Source organism: Anser brachyrhynchus, assembly GCF_964034855.1.
Source record: "Anser brachyrhynchus genome assembly, chromosome: 5".
In the NCBI taxonomy this organism is placed as follows: domain Eukaryota; kingdom Metazoa; phylum Chordata; class Aves; order Anseriformes; family Anatidae; genus Anser; species Anser brachyrhynchus.
In genome coordinates, this window is record NC_137699.1 from 36,295,564 (window position 1) to 36,312,039 (window position 16,476).

The following is a 16,476-nucleotide window of genomic DNA, read 5'->3' on the forward strand; positions in this document are numbered from 1 at the left end:
ATATATATAATTCTCTCTTTTTCTTCCTTGTGGATTTTCACCCCCCTGCCCACCAAGGGGGCTGGGGTGCCCCATGGGTGACGAAGGTCACAGCTGGAGTCCCTGCAGCTGGGGCTCCCCGTGCCGCCCCCAGCTGCCAGCTCCTTCTAAGCTCGGCCCCACCTCTCTTCCTTCTCACGGCAAAACTCAAAATCAATCCAAAGGAAAAAGAAAAACTTTGATTCTTCCGATGTCTTTCACAGGAGCCACCGCCAGGAGAGCCTCGGGGGAGAGGTCTCTGCTGCCTGGCCGTGACTGGGTGCCGGCTCTCCCATCCTCCTCTTGCCTGGGCTGTTTCCTGCTCAAAGCCCTCGGGGTTTGAAGTGGCAAAGCCCCCCCCCGTCCCACGGCAGCACCGCCGTGCCTCCCTCCACCCGACGGCCAGGGAGCAGCTCCAGCCGGGAGCGGGGCTGCCTCTCCTCCCTTATTGCTTCTGCGGCAGCGGGGGGCTGCCTGCCCCATCCCTACCCCTCGGCGCTCCTCGGGGCTGGGGAGCGGAGGCACACAGGGGCTGCTTTGTGCTGGCTGCACACACCGCAAGGGGGGAGGCATCCAGGCACCGGGGAGATGGGGAATGTCCAGGCACGGGCAGGGCAGGGCGGGAAAGAAAATAGTGACCCAAAAGAAGATTCCAACCTTTTTTCATCTCTTGCTTTTTTTTTTTTTGGATTTTTTTTTGCCTTTTTTTTTTTTGTGGTGGTTTTTTTTCTTTTTTTTTTTTTTTTTTTTAAAGTGCAAAAAGCTCTCTGCTGCCCTAGAGAGAGGTTCTTTGGACCAACCATTCATTGCAAAGGAAAAACGGCAGCTAAAATGGGGTGGGGGAAGGAGAGGACAATGCAATGGGGCATTTGTGCCAGTTCAGTCCCAGGCTGAAATGCCCTGGGCAGACAGAGCAGCTGTCGCCCCTCTGGCTGTCGCGGCCCCAGAGTGCTTCGTGATTCTGGGCCACGCGCAGGGAGCTGGGGAGGAAGAGGAGGCAGCTCCTGTCCCCCCCAATGTGCTCACTCACCCTCAGATGCTGCTGTGTGTCCTCCCTGAGCTCTGATGTACCTGTTGTTTCTCTCCCCTGCTTCCAGCCAGTGCCCAGCCCCAGCCCTCGCCTCAGCGCGGGGCTGCCTCGGGACACACGGTGCTCCAGGAAAGCTGGCACCGCCCCAGCGTGGAAGCGCTCTGTCCCCAGCCTCGCCCCCTGGGGCAGGGGGAGAACGGCCCATAGAGCCTCTGCTTCCAGCCCTGTGGCTGGAGAAGCCGCCATACCCTGGCTGCAGAGCTCCTGCCCTTGACACCGAAAGAGCCACCCAGACGCACAAGAGCCGGGGAGGAGGAGGGGACTCGATCACAGCCCCTGCAGTCAGACGAGGAAAACCGTAATTAATGGGGCTGAGAGAGCAGGGCGAGCAACGAGCTGGTGGTGGCACAGACAGGGAAGGTTTGTTCCAGCTCCGCTCCCTCTTCCTTGGAGAGACCTTGACCCTCGAGCTTTGTGCTAACAGGGAAGTGACAAGTGTTTCAAGGCAAGGAGATGGCAGGGAGGAAGGGAAAAGCAGGGGGAAGAGGGTGCCCCGTTTCTCTGCACGGAGATCTCTATGACAACCTCCACCTTAAGAGCGGCCAGCCTCCACGCCGAGGCTCCCTGCCATTTGCCCATTCCTCCTCTGGTACTGGCCAGCCTGGCGGGACATCTTCATCGGTGGAAGTCCCAGGGGGAGAAGGAGGAAGGACGGTGGAGCGAGGCCAGCAGCGGCCCTGCCTGCCAAGTCAGGTGGGAGGCAACAGCAGGACACAGAGGGCAAGGTGGGGATGTGGAGGAGCGGCTCTCCAAGAGGGGTGGGTTGGGCTCTTATCCTTCTCCTCAGTCTGCCTGGGGGAGGGTCTCTAGCTGATTTTTTGGATCAGCTTCTCATCGGACAGGCAGTAGAGGCTGTTGATGGACAGGTCCGAGATGAAGTGCTCACAGGCTTTGCGGGTGATCTGTTTGCAACCTCGCAGGTCAATTAGAGTGACGTTGGAGATGCGGCGCAGGTACAGCAAGGCCTGATCCGTCAGCTTATTGCAGCCTGCGGGGAGACGAGAAGAAAGGTGAGCTGCGACGCCTCTGCAAAGCTGGCGCTGAGCTCTCACGTCAGGCTGGCAAGGCAGGTGGGGAGGAGGAAGCCACTTTGCGATGGCAAGCCCAGCCAGCCAGGCTGCCCTCAGCCCGGCAGGGCCGGGGAGGCCAGCCTCGGCCAGCCAGAGCAGTGTACCCACCTGCCATGTTGAGCTCGGTGAGGGAGTTGCGCGTGGAAGAACCCACGGCCGTGAGGAGGTTGGCTGACTGGTCTGTAAGGTGGTTGCAGTGGCTGAGGTCGAGGCGGGAGAGCAGGGGCATGTGGCGGATGATCAGCCGCAGCGTGGCGTCAGTGATGTCCAGGCCGGCGAGCCGGAAGTCGATCATGTTGCGGAGTTTGCTGCGATTGTCCTGACCTGCAAAGGGAGGGGAGAAGCTGAGCACAGGCATGCAGTGATCTGCCCTGCTGGGCTGGGACGTTCCAGATCCAGCACTGCCTCCCTGCCCTGCGCCCAAGCGTGTCACCCTCCTCTGGCTTGGTCGCCCCTGCCCTGCGGCAGCAGCTTACTGGGTTTGTCTGTTGGAGGCGTGAGCAAGTCCCGGATCTGAGGGTCCTTGATTCCTACTGCCCACCGAAGATCGAGGGTCCTGAGAAGGGGGCAGCTGGAGGTACTGAGAGCACAGACTGCAGACCAGGAACAGCCCGCCAAGATGAGGTCTTTCAAGCCTGCCGGGAGAGGTAACGAGTCAGCTGGGCTTTGCCCACTCCGAGGTATCTCAAGTCACAACCCTTTCTCCAGGCGCAGGAGGAAGCGGCTCCCCTCCCTGCCAGGGGTGGGACGTGGAGCCACGCTCCATGCAGGAGCGGTTAGAACAGCCACAGGAAACCACATCCCTATCAGCTACTCCCCAGGCGATAGGATCCAGACACCCAGGGGTTCTCCCACTGGTGGGTGCCAGGGTTGCAGAGCCCATCTCCCAGTGTGGTCCAGCTGTTGGGAAGCCTCAGCGCCAGCTGGTGGCAGGGGCAAGGAACCCCTCTCGCTGGCCCACACTCACCTGGCAGCCTGTTGACAAGCCACGTAAGCTGTTTTTTGGAGATATTGGTCCAGCTGAGGTCAAGGCTGACTGGCTGTCTTTTGATGATGCCGCTCAGTGCCTGGGGGGTGATGGACTTGCACCTGCTCAAATCTATCTTTGTCCACAATCTCTTGTCACAGCACCTGGGGACGAGCACAAGGTTGAAAGTTGAATCCAGAGAGCACTGTGGTCTGAGAGGCCATAAATCCGGGAGGACCCCGGACCTGGCGCAGCCCCAGCTGCAGCACAAAGCCGTTCTTCCCGATTTGTCAGGGTTCCCCAGACACGTGGGGGTGTGTGGCCACCCAGGGATGCCCAAACAGCCCCAGCAGCGTTTTGCTGCCACGTAACAAGACTCCACACGGCAGCTGCCAGCCTGCTTACTCCCTCCTGGGTGCTCCCCTGCTGGGGCAAATATCTTCAGCCTCCCTGCTCCCAGCAGGCAAAATGCTCAGCCTGGTCCCGCCCCACAGCCTTGGCAACGCTCTCTGCTTCACCAGGAGCCACAAGAGAGCTTGGATGTGGCACAAACTATTCCTCTCTCACAGGAGCCCTGAGGACCCAGTGCATTCCCTGCCTCCGGAGCTGCCACACCGGCGGCAGGGGAGGGGACGCTCTCCTCCAGCTGCCACGGCACACCATGCCTGCCGATCAAAGCGGGACAGCCCCTTCCTGCCGAGCCATTCCCACCGCTCAGCAGTTAGAAGCCTCCCAGTTCCCCATCCCCATCTGTTCCCAAGCCCTCCATCCACAGCTGTCCCACTGCCAGCATTGTCTTCAGGCCTGCGCCCCCCGAGGCGCTTCCAGGCAGCAAACCCATCTCTGCCTCAGCCTGCGCTGTGGGGCCGGGAAGGGCAAGGACCATGCAGGGCGGTGGGAGAGGAGAGGGCATTAGCACCTCGCCAGGACACGATGGGGGATGTGTCCCCTCTGACCATCTTCTGACAAATGGGACAGGAGGAAGGCACTAGGTGGGGACAGTCAAGACCAACACACACGTGGAAGGGGCAGCAGGGCTGCCACAGGGCCCAAAGGTGATGTTGCCCGGCAAAGACCAGTGATGGGGAGGGCAGGGAGGGCACCAGCAGCGCAGGAAGCAGGACGCCACCCCCCTTCCTCTCTCCGGCTGCCTGTTAGGATCAGGACACGAGTGGCCCAGGTGGCGCTGCCCCTGCCCGTTGCGCTCCCACACTCACCACTTGTACCAGGTCTTGCACACCCGCATGCACTCGCAGAGCTCCCTGCGAGTGAGGTAGCGGAAGACGGACATCCAGACCTCGCGCTGCATCCAGCTCTCCTCGCCCTCCTGTGCCCGGCCCCCTCTGCCATTGAGGCGGGCCACCCCCCCCTCCTCCGCGTTCTCGTCGTCTTCATCGTCCTCCTCCTCGTCTTCCTCGGCCGCCACCTCCTCCTCCCCACCACCCCGTGGGGGCATCCTGGCAGGTGCGTGGCGCATGACCACACGGGGAGAGTGCTGCAGGTTGGCGGAGGAGGCCGTGATGGCTTGCAGCTTGGGGACAATAGAAGTGCCATGGACGTCTTTGGTGGGGCGCTGGAGCGTCACGGTGAGGTAGGAGCCGTGCAGCTTGGCCTTCTCCACCTCCGACAGCTCCTTCTTGCCGCTGGGGTTGTTTTCCTTCTCCCGCACCATGGTTCGCTCGGTGGCCTGGAGCCGCAGCAGCTGCCGCCGCTTGAAGCGCTCATCCCTGCTGGCGCTGTGGTGGTCGCTGGGGCCGGCCCCTGGGGACGAACGTGTCACCATGCCTCGTGGAGATGCCGGGTCGTGGATCAGCTGCAGCATGGGGGTGGGCGAGTTGGGTGGAGGGGTGAGGGGCTCCTCGCAGCTCCGCAGGGGCCGCAGCACTTTGGCTTGCGCCGTGTCATCATCGCTCTCCTCTACTTTGCGCTTCTGCAGGGAAGTGGGACGGACAGCAAGTTAGCAGGGGTGGGGCCACACCGGACCTGGGGAACACGCGCCTGCCCTCCTTCTCTTCCACTCACACCAGGAACCAACATCTCCACCCCTCACAGAAGCAGTGTCCTCTGAGGCTGGGGTAGCCTCCGCTCTGTGCCTAACAGTCAGTCCCCTGCCTCTTGCAGCAGAGACTCCCCGGATCACAGCCCAGCACAAGACACTGTGGGGACAAGGGGTGCTCATCACGTCCACCTGAAGTGCCGGGGGACCCAGGAGCCACTCAGATGTGCACCCCACGCATGCACATCACCCAGAACGTGAAGGTGCTGCGGCCTCCCCCAGCCTGGCTTGCCTTGGCTGCACCGCTTCCATCTGCGGCGGTGGGCACAGTCCTACGGGGGACGCGGCGGCCGTAGGCTGGCCTCCTGGGCAGTGCTGGCAGGTGCCAGTGGGACTGCTGCCGCCGCGCACAGCCCGCTCGCTGCCTGGCAGAAGGACCCAGCCAACCTTGCCGCTTCTGCGGGAACCTGGCCTTGGTGCGTTGATGAGCTCTCTAGGATCCGCAGACAGAGCGGGGGCTGTCAGCTTGCCTCACCGCAGGCCCCAGGAACGTACTGCAGCAGTGTCTGCCGGGCCCTCTACCCCCTGCAGGTCGCCGCTGCGTGGCACCCCAATGGCCCTGCTGCCGCCCAACTGGTCCCCTACTTGGGGCTGGTGCCTGCCAGCCTCCAGCCCACCCCACAAGCCTGTCTGTGCACCTCTGGAGCCACCGCTCTGCTCCGGAAGGCCCGAGTCCTGCCTACCCACAGCAGGACACAGTGAGATGGACGATGCACGGCATGACCTCCCCTGCCCCGGCACAGCTCGCCTCCTACCTGGCCCTTCTCCGCGTCGTCACCCTGGTAGCATTTGGGACATTCCCAGCAGTTGGGGAGCTCGTCGTTGAGCAGTCCTTCTCCATCCATCTGCAAAGCAGAGCGCAATCAGCAGCGCCCTTCCCCACAGCCCAGCCCAGCTCAGCCCTGGCACACGTGCTACTCGCCTGCAAGCAGCCAGGGTGAACGATCTCGTTGCAGATGCAGCACTCCATGAGCTTCTTCTCGAAGTCCTGCGAGTCCTCATTCTGATCCACCTCCCCGCAAAGTGCACACGTGACCGAGTGAGGCAGCCTGGGCTACAAAGGAAAGCAGGGGTGATACCAGGGTGAGGAAGGATAGCCTTCCCCCCTCCTCCTCCTCCTCTTCCTTCTCCTCCCTTCCCTCACCACCCAAACAATAAGGAAGGGGCCAACTTCTCCCCAGGAATCAAACTTGGTCACCACCCTCTCCCCGACCAGCCACACAGAGCTGCTGCCAGGCTGCAGTGGACTTTGGAGGAAAGGATCAGGCTACAGACTCACCGCTAAGCACTGCCGGAGGACGCAGGACTGCTTCATGCGACCAGGCCCGCCGAACTTCTTCATGTCCCTGCAGTAGTGGCACATGCCACACTCGCCTTGCATGCAGGCCTTGCATTTCCGGCACCGCACGCGCCTCCGCCGGGCACCCGACACAATGGGAGAGACTGTGGGCCTGACGGGTGTCGGGCGGGGCGTTGGCTTCATGGTGTGAGGCTTGGTGATGGGGATAGTGGGCAGGCGGACCCTCAGCCGTGCCTGCAGCTTTAGCTGGTAACAGAAAAGACGGAACAAGTGTGAGATGGGCGGATGGTGGCACTTCGTTCGGACCAGCAAGCTTCTGGTTTTGCCCTCTGCGACCTCCAGTCACATGCAGGGAGCAACCCTGCTCCCTTGCCACTCTATGGACAGAGAGCTCATCCCCTCTGTGCAGCCAGGTTCTTCCTCCAGCCTCATGGGGATGGGGCTCAGCTCTGGAAGCGGTGCTCCGGTCACCCCTCCTGCCAGCTCGAGGTGTGCTGAGAGCAACCAGTGCCCGTTAAGGGCACGGGTGGGAAGGGACAGCTCCTCAGCAGGCATCTGTCCTGCTGCATCCCATCAGCAAGCTCACCGCTGGCTGCGGCATCCTTCTGGGAATGGCCATGACATCCTGTACACCCAAAAGGCCAGCGCAAGGACAGAGCTGTGGGTATGCCAAGCATTTGAGCGCTGCACCCAAAGCATTCAAATATCTCCAGATCTCTTCCGCCAGAAAAGCTGTCTGCGATGCTTGCACTGCTCAAGGACCAGCAAAGTCATGCTGAACACCCCGGGACAGGGCAGGCAGGCACCTCTGAAGGGTGACCTGAGCAGATCGCTTGTACCCAGACACCCAGACTGAGCGTTACCAATCCTTCCCAACGTGATGGGGTCCCTGCTCTCCCCACACGCCCATAAGCCTGCCTCCTGGCAGGAGGGGAGAGGTGACCATGGGAGCTGTCCTGGCGGGCACGGGAAGGCAGCCAGGGGGAGGGGAAGTCTGGAAGGCTGCCCTCACCTCCATCTGCCCAGAGCTCAGTGCAGCTTTGGGCCCTGGGTTACAAGCATGGCTGGAGAGGGAACAGCAGGGGAAAGCCGAGGCCCCCCTCCTCAGACGCTGGCTGCTACCTGCAGGCAGCGACCCCCCAGGAGGGTGCTGCCTTCCCTGGGGGCAAGAGCCAGCACCACAGCACGGGCAGTGTGCTGACGGGGGCACAAGCCCTGGCGCACACCCACCTAGCAGTGGTGGGCCAGCCTGCCTGCCGAACAGGCAGGGGAGCTGCTGATCATTGACACCCACACCTCACCCTTCACCTCCCAGGCAACGCAACAGCGACACTCTCCCCTGAAACGCCATCCAGGCCCCCCCCTCAGCAACCCGAGACTGCAGTGCAAGGTCCCCCCAGCAATCACCCCCCCACCAACACCAAGGCTCCAGCCCCTCTGAGCACAGCTACAGAATGCAGAGCAGCCGGGGCTGTCCCCGGCACCAGCACAGCTGGAGACCTCTGCAGCTGCGAGCACACGGGGCTGCCCACAGGGCTGCAGAGGCAGCTGAACCCCGCGCCCTGCCGCGCTCCCCCACTGCCCACGGGCTCCCAAGGGAGGTACAGAGGTGGCACCGCTGCGCCCCAGCTGCACAGCAGGTAATTGGCCACGCCGCACGTGGTACCCTCCAGCAGCAGCCACCCATGCCCCTCCTTGCAGCTCCTACCTTATCTCTCTTGGGCCACTGGACGATGGGGACGCCTGTAAGTGCCAGTTTGGGGTCGCTGTTTGCGTATTCTTCTAGCAGCAGCTGATGGGGAGAGGGAGGGCAGCGGGGGGGAAAGAAAAAGAGACAAAAAGGACAGGTGTGAGCAGAGCAAAACAATGCTCCTGTCAGCCAGGCAGGCTCTGACCAGATGCCAAGGCCAGCGTGCTTTAAACACGGCACGGAAGGAGCCCTCTTCCACCCACACCCGTGAGCAGCGAGCCCTCCCCACATTAGACAGACAAGCTCTGTCGAGTCGATGTGCACGAATGCTTTCATCAACTGCATTTCAGCCCCGAGGCCCCGCGCTGTGCGGTGGCTGGGAGAGAGCGCCGAGCTCCTGCAATCCAGCAGGATTCACGAGGGAGGAAGCGCATAGGTCCCTCGCTGCCCCCCGCAACTGCTGTGCCCCCGGCAGCCCTCTGCAGCCCGGTGCGAGCCGCGGGTGGCTGGGAGCGGCTCCCCCGTGACACGAGTGCCCCCGTGGCACTGGCAGCTGGACGTGCTGCCCCACAGGCCCCCAGCGCTCTGTCCCCCTGCCCGCAGCCCCCTCCCCACCGAGCCCACCCGCTGCCAAAGGTGCTTTATTTACTGGGTGTCGCCATGGCTACGCGAGCAGCAGCCTCCTGCCGGCATCCCTGTGCGGGGCTGCCTGTGGCCGGGTGTCCCCGGGAGCTGCCCGCACGCTGGGGCTGGCTCCGGCACCGCGTCCCCCGCCCTGCTCTGGAGGTGGCAGGAAGCTGCGGCCTCCCACAGCTCCCCAGCAGCACAGCACGCTGCCTGCAGACCTTCCGCCTCCCGGCCAGCCGGCCCCCGAGCACGGGCTGGAAGGAGAGGTCGGGGACCCAGGGTGCGCGCGCACACGTGTGCGCAGGGAACCGCAGTCTCCCCGTGCCTGGGGCCCAGCGGGGGCTCAGGCACGCTCCAAACTGGGTGTGTGGGGGGGGCGGTTCACTCACTGGGGGTGCCAGGGTCCTCGGGCTGCAGACAGCTGGAAGCCAGGATGGGTGCGGGCCACCTCAACCCCGCTGGGGGCAGGCAGCAGGGAGGGGACCCTGCGAGCAGCACGCCGTGCCATGCCGTGCACTGCCCCGGCCACCAGAGCTGGGTGCCAGCCAGCACGCCCGGGGGACGGGGAGGGGAGAGGTGAGTCCACGCGCCAGCCCGGGACACCGGGGGTGGGTGGGGGGGGGGAGAGGGGAAGCTGGGGATCCCCGGGTCCCAGAGCCCCGCGTCCCCTCCCCAGCCCGCGAGCCGTGCCAGCTGCCTGACCTTGTGCCTCTGGAGCTGCCGCGACTCCGGGGCGAAGTTTGCCGAGCCCTCTTTGTCTCGGTGCCTGCGCGGCGAGGTTCGGGGCCCCCCCCCCTCTCCCCGGCCGCCGCCGGGGGCCGGCTCAGAGCGTGCGGCCCCGCTCCGGACCCCCGCTCCTCAGGGACATGGCCGGGAGCGCGGCTGCGCCCCCTGCCCCGAGCCCCCCCGGCTCCTCCCCGGCTCCGGCAGCCGCCCCGGCGGCCGCGTGCTCCTCCCGAGCCCTGGGGCAGCGGCGGCAGCTTCCTGAGCCCGAAACAATGCTGCTGCGTCACCCACATGCGGTTCCCAGCAGTGCTTTGCAACGGGAAGATGGCAGAAGAGAAAAAGCGAGCGGGCGAGCCGAGAGGGCAGAGCCGTTGTGCTGCAGCGCCGGGAGGGGCCGGCACGGCGCGGATTGGCGCAGGGGCCCGGCGGCGCGGCCCCCCCCCGCCCGCCGCCACCGCAGCCGGAGGAACGGGGCGGCCCCCCCCTGGCTGGGCCGGGCCGAGCCGGAGCCCCGCTCGCGGCCAGCCGCCCCGGCGCCCTTCTTTTGTCTCCTCCGGGGCAGCTGCCGGGGTCCCGGCGGAGGGCAGACCCTCCTCCGCGCAGGAGATGCCCCGGGCACGAGGCGAGGGGGGAGCTCCCCAAAGAAGGGGGCTGCGCCCGCATCCCGCCCCCCGGCCGCGCAGCGGCTAAGTTGGGGAGCTGGTGTAGTCCCAAGACCACCGCTGACCTCGCCGCTAGAGGGGGACAAGCCCCCGCTGGGTGCAGCGAGGTCCCCCCCCCCCCCCGCCAGCCCCAGCTCCAGGAGAGCCCCCCGCCTCGCTCCAGCCCCCCGCGGTTAAAATGGAGGAAGCTCTTTTACAGAAAGCGAGCCCCCCAAAAGCAGCGCTAGGGAAAAACGACCGCTCCCACACCTGATGCACGTCATCTGCGAGCACCTACGGCTCTCATCCATCCCGTCCCCAAAAAGCCCAAGGAACAAGTTGCGCATGGACCTAACGCCGGTGCCCGGACTGCCTCCACCTCCGGAACCGTGTTCCAAGGGAGCGTGCGGGCCCCAGGTCATCGCCAAAGTCAAGCACATCAAACGGCATGCAGAGGTCACCTCTGCTCGGGCAGGACAGCAGGGACTCTGGCCCAGCTCGCTCCATGGCAATTGCCAGACGTGCCCTGAAAGCCGTACCGCCAGCGCATGCACAGGGAGCCCCCACGCTCCATGCTGTGGTTTCATCTCATCTCACCTGTAGGCAAGGCAGGAGCGTGGCCAGCATTGCCTTCCCACCGCGGGAGGACCTACCACAGCTCACCGGCCACCCTGACCCTTCATTGTCCAGCCCTGGTGGCAGCAGCCCCTGTTCCTCACTGAGTCCTCTCAGCCTCCCATCACCTGCACGAAGCAGGGACCGGGCAGACACTCCCCACAGAGTGCCCCGAGACCATGCACCCCTCCCATGGCTGCTCATCAGCACTTTTACATCCTCTGGGTTTCAGCAAGCTGCCATGTTCACTGCTTCTCTTCGACAAAAGCACACGGAAAACCAAACTGTCTTGGGAACAGACGTGACCCATAGGAGGAACAGACCTGCCAGAAGAGCAAGATGTCGTCTCTGATACTGAAAGACTTTGTGCAACACTGAGCCAGGTATGTGGGAAGCCATACCGGGGGCTATAAAAAGAGATTCTGGAGACAGGATCCTCACTTTTGGGAGAGAGACTTCTTATTTTTGTAATGCCTGGTGCTCCAGTGCTGCCAGGCAGAACCCAAATGCAGCCAGTTTGTGACTGTTCCCGATGCCAAGGGGCTTGGCAGCACTGCAGCAAGGTAAGAGCTGGGGCAGGGGCTCAGCCTGCCAGCAGCCAGCCAGCAGCAGATCCAGTCACTCCAGAGGCAGCTGAGCTGCCGAAGGAGCCAGAGCCTCATGGACTACCCTGCTCCTCTGAAATCTAAGTGAGGGGAAGCACCACACCCCAAGCTAGGTCAGGAGCAGTGGACAGAAGCAGCCCAAAGGTGGTAAGACCTCTCACACATTCCCTCTTTGCCAATGATCCAGTGACTCCAGTCCAGACCGTCAATGGAGACATCACCGAACTCAAGGAGATGTTTCAGCAAGACTCAGTGCTAGAAGAGGATTGTGTGTCAGCTTCATTCCCCAAAAGCAGATCTCCTCCTGAGGCAGTGCTAGAAGTCATTTTGATTTCTGCAGGCTCTCCCATTTAAGCCACGGTAGAGCAGAAGGCAGCGACGGCGTTGCCAGGAGCGGTCCAAGGGATGCATCAGGTAAAGCTAAGAGGTTACGGTGGAGGTAGAAGTGGCAACATAATTTTCTTCCTACTCGCAGTGCCTGACGCAGCCTTGTCTGGGATGGGTTTCAGTGGATGGACAGTTCCTCTGGCCACAGAGCTGGAAGCATACCTTTGTCACATGCAGAGCGTCAGGTCCCACCGTGCGGCAGCTCCGGGCTCAGCTCATGACAGGACGCAGAAGCACGGTTCTTCACGTGGCCCAGCACACAGGCGTCCTGAACTCACGGTCATCGCACAAGAGGCGGTGGCAAAAGTGGCGCTGCGAGAAGCCCAGAGCTCGCAGCCTGATGCTCTCACCAGCCCCGTCCTGCTCTTTCGGGTGACAGATGCCAGCTTCGTCCTAGCCTCAGAGCAGCCATGCTCCTTGTGCCACCTCCAGGTACTCCAAGAGCCACGGGAGCCTTCCACAACGCATGTCCCGAACTGGGAGGCAGCTTCCCGGCGATGGCAGCGAAGCTGGTAAGTGCCAAAACCACACTGGTTCTGTGCTTCCCTCTGGCAGCCCTGCTGGCCGGGTCTGGGGACTAACAACCTCACCTGGTAACACAAGGGTACGAGTACTGCTACAGAGCGATGGCCCCAGAGGCAGGCCCAGATGCTGGGGATGCAGGCAGGTCCTGCTGACCATTTCGAAGTTAAGCCACTCAAACCGGATTAGGCTCTAGCTCTCTACCAGCGTATAGAGACAGTGGAGGAATTCCAACAAGCTCCAGACCAGAAGAGATCCAGGCCTAGGGTGAAACACGAGGGATCCCACCTGCAGCATGGGCTGCACGGGAGGGCAGGAGCACCAGAATGAGACCCAGCAGGCATCCTGGCAGGAAGGGCTGCGCTCGCACACTGCCCAGGTACCGTGAGAGAGCACTAAAGTTGTTAGAGGAGGGAGTTGTACATGAATCTACATAAGAAACATGACCCAAACACCATCTGTAAGTTATGATGTGGCTGCTTTGCTCTTGATAACAACTCATCCTGCCTACAAAAATACGCTCTTCTCCATGCAAACTGCTGATAGGAGAAGTTAGCCCTTTGCTCACAAGGCTTTTCAGTGACCAGACCAATTAGAAGGTCTAGCCAGAAATGCCTTAGCCCTTTTTGGGATACAAGCACCGGACTAGTTTGACAGTTCTATCACCTCAGAGGAAAACACAAGTTTTAAAAGAAGAGGTCTGCAGTACTTTGACAAGCTGGTCCCATTCCCTCCAGCTGATGACTAAGGATTTGTGTGCCATGTGGGCACCCCGTAACAGGTTTGACCTGTGGGGCTGCCAGTCCCGAGGGACCAGGCCTTGCCCCTCAGTGTGCTTTTGAACCTGGAGGACAGGTGGCATTAGGGAGCAAGGCCTTCAGGGGAGCCACTCGCTCTGACCAGCCTGCAGTGACTTCCACCCCCAGCTCACCTGCCAGACACAGCTGGGCATGGGGCCGGTGGGTCTCAGGGAACCATCCCTTTGCTCCAGAACGCGGCGCATCCGCTGCACAAGTCCCAAACCCAGCTCAGCTCTGACAACCTCGAATGCTCTGCCTCAGACACACGGCGCAACACACCAGTTCCCCTTGCTGGGTCCAAGGGTGAAACACTGTGCGTGCTCCGAAGGCCACGGCACAGCATGCTTTCAAAAGCCACGTGGAAACAGCTACAGCCCCCTAACAGCACCCATGCTTGCTGCTGCAGCCAAGCACCAGTGGTGCCTGCAAGGCTCAGGCATGGGGGCCAGTGCTGGGGCCCTGAGCTGCACCCTGCTGCTCCCAGTGCAGCATCAGTTTCACCAAATGCCCTGCAAAATCTGGAGACTGGAAAAAGAAACACAACAGCACGGACCAGGGTACACCGACGGCTGTCAGCTTCACTACAGGCAGACAGCTGAACAGATCACCATTAGCAAGGAAGGGAACAGGAAGTATCCATGGTTTGAGGGACTAAAATCACAGAATCACAGAATAGTTTATGTTGGAAAGGACCTTATAGATCATCTGATTCCAACCCCCCTGCCATGGGCAGGGACACCTTCCACTAGACCAAGTTGCTCAAAGCCCCATCCAGCCTGGCCTTAAACACTTCCAGGGATGGGGCATCCACAGCTTCTCTGGGCAGCCTGTGCCAGGGCCTCACCATCCTTTGAGTGAAGAACTTTCTGGTGTCTAATCTAAATCTACCCTCTTTCAGTTTTAAATCATTACCCCTTTGTACTATCACTATGCTCTGTGATGAAGAGTTCCTGCCCAGCTTTCCTGCAGGCTCCCTTTAGGTACTGGAAAGCCTCTAGGTCCCCCTGGAGCCTTCTCTTCTCCAGGCTGAACAACCCCAACTCTCTGAGCCTGTCTGCATAGAAGAGGTGCTCCAGCCCCTTGATAATCCTTGTGGTCTCCTCTGGACTTGTTCTAATACATCCATGTCCTTCTTATGTTGGGGCCCCAGCAGTACTCGAGGTGTGGCCTCACCAGGGCTGAGTACAGAGGGGCAATCATTTCCCTCGCCCTGCTGGCCACACCAGTTCTGATACTAGCCAGGAGGCTGTTGGCCCTCTTGGCCACCTGAGCACACCGCTGGCTCCTGTTCAGCCGCCTGCCCACCAATCCCCCCAGCTCCCTTCCCGCCAGGCAGCTTTCCAGCCACTGCCGCCAGCCTGCAGCCTTGCATGGGGTTGTTGTGCCCCAAGTGCAGGACGCGGCACTTGGCCTTGAACCTCGTACAGTTGGCCTCGGCCCATCGGTCCAGCCTATCCGGGTCCCCCTGCAGATCCTTCCTGCCCTCAGGCACATCAACACTCCTGTCCACATTGGTGTTCTCTGCCAGCTTGCTGAGGGTGCACGCGATCCCCTCGTCCAGATCACTGGGGAAGATATTACAGAGAACTGGACCCAGCACTGAGCCACGACTCCTCGGGCCTGGCCACCCAGCCAGTTTTAAACCCCACAAAGCATGCTCCCGTCCAGGCCTTGAGCAGCCACCTTTTTCAGGAGAATGCTTTGGGAAACGGTGTCAAAAGCCTTACTGAAGTCTATGCAGACCACATCCACAGCCTTTCCCTCATCCACTGAGCGCGTCACCTTGTGGTAGAAGACCAGGTTGGTGAAGCAGGACCTGCCTTTGATAAAGCCATTCTGACTGGACCTGATCACCTGGGTGTCCTGTAAGTGTTATGTGATTGTACTCAAGGTAAGCTGCTCCATGAGCTTCCCCAGCATGAGAGGTCAGACTGACAGGCCTGTAGCTCCCCGGATCCTCCCTCTGGCCCTTCTTGTAGATGGGTATCACGTTTGCTAGTTGCCAGTCGACTGGGACCACACGCTGGATAGCCAGAACTGCTGATAAATGATGGAAAGCAGCTTGGCGAGCACTTCCATTAGCTCCCTCAGTACCCTCAGGAGGATCCCATCTGGCCCCATAGACTTGCATACCCAAAATGGATTTCTGAGGTACAGTGAGGCTGAAATTCCCACTTCAGTGCTGAAAGGGCTAAAACGCCAAGGAGCTGGACTCTATGATCCTTGTGGGTCCCTTCCAACATGGGATATTCTGTGATTCATGGAGTCAGCACAGGTTGTAGAGCAGGCAAAGATTCTCATGGAACCCAAGATCATACCCTGCAAAACACCCTAAGAAACAAGGCCAAATCCACCTGGGGCAAGGAAAGGGCTCAGTGTCCAGCAGCCTAAGGAGGCCAGAGCCAGAAGTGGAAACAAATCACTGTAAACAAGCACTAACACTTGTAAGGGACACAGGCAAGGCCCAGAAGACTCTCGGCCACGTTGGCCAAGAGCAGTTATTGCTCCTGCTAGTCCCAACCCAAAATCCAAGCTAGGGCTGTCCGTCAGCATCAGCTGGTGTGACATTAGCCTCAGGTAGTGGAGGAAGAGGTGTGCGAGCCTGCAGACTCATCATCCCCTACACCAGGACTAGGTAAGTCCAGGGTCACCTTTCCACCTCTGATGCCACCGGGAAGCAGACACACCCTGGCAGTCCCGAGGAACGGCAGCACTTGTGGCTTCCTCATGCCTACATACCTTGACATCAGCGATGAGGGCGTCCTCATCTTCGATGCCAGTGGGAACACACTTCTTGTGCAGGGGGAGTGACTCGAGTTTGTCCACCAGGCAGCGCAGCCCCTCCAGCTCAAACTGCGTCAGGTGCACCCTCCTGCTCTTGCGTGGGCTGCCGCCGTGTGGGTCCCAGGCCTGGCCGTTTTGGGAGCCCCGGCTAGAGTTGGAAGAGTCCATAGACGGGCTCTTCTTCAGACCTGTCAGGCTGCTCCGACAGCTCCTGCCCAGTTCATCGTAGTCCACATTGGCACCATTGGCTACGGGGCTGGTAAGAACAGACCGCCTTGTGACTGGTCGCCTGGGTTCCTTCCCTGCTGCATCCTCCTCTTCCTCCTCCTCTTCCTCCATGTTCACTGAGTCTGAGGAGCTCAACTCCATATCTGCCATGAAAGAGTGAGAGAAAAGCACAGTGGCCGGTCACTTGGTCACAGCAGACATTTAGTTTCTAGAGGAATCCCCCCAGTCACTACAACAGCAGATACATATGGGACAAGGCCAGAGAAAGGATGGGGCACACAGCTGCTAGTAAAGAACAGCTAAAACCCTTTCCCATTCCCAGCTTGTTTTGTTGAAGGCCAGGCATGGGA

General features: G+C 61.2%; 1 protein-coding gene across 2 annotated transcripts in view; it reads right to left on the reverse strand.

Moving 5' to 3' along the window:
* Positions 1-611: 611 nt before the first annotated feature.
* Positions 612-16,476, reverse strand: part of KDM2A (lysine demethylase 2A) — a 45,482-nt gene continuing 29,617 nt past the window's right edge. Inside the window, exons 13-23 of one of the 2 annotated variants that reach the window (XM_080595108.1) lie at positions 15,854-16,269; positions 8,210-8,293; positions 6,481-6,747; positions 6,124-6,255; positions 5,957-6,046; positions 5,434-5,634; positions 4,363-5,075; positions 3,146-3,309; positions 2,655-2,813; positions 2,287-2,502; positions 612-2,096 (exon numbers count right to left, since the gene is read on the reverse strand). In XM_080595108.1, coding sequence (XP_080451234.1) covers positions 1,915-2,096; positions 2,287-2,502; positions 2,655-2,813; positions 3,146-3,309; positions 4,363-5,075; positions 5,434-5,634; positions 5,957-6,046; positions 6,124-6,255; positions 6,481-6,747; positions 8,210-8,293; positions 15,854-16,269 — 2,624 coding nt within the window. In that variant the 3' untranslated portion in view covers positions 612-1,914. The remainder of the gene's footprint in view (positions 2,097-2,286; positions 2,503-2,654; positions 2,814-3,145; positions 3,310-4,362; positions 5,076-5,433; positions 5,635-5,956; positions 6,047-6,123; positions 6,256-6,480; positions 6,748-8,209; positions 8,294-15,853; positions 16,270-16,476) is intronic. The other variant, XM_080595109.1, reaches the window with a different exon arrangement.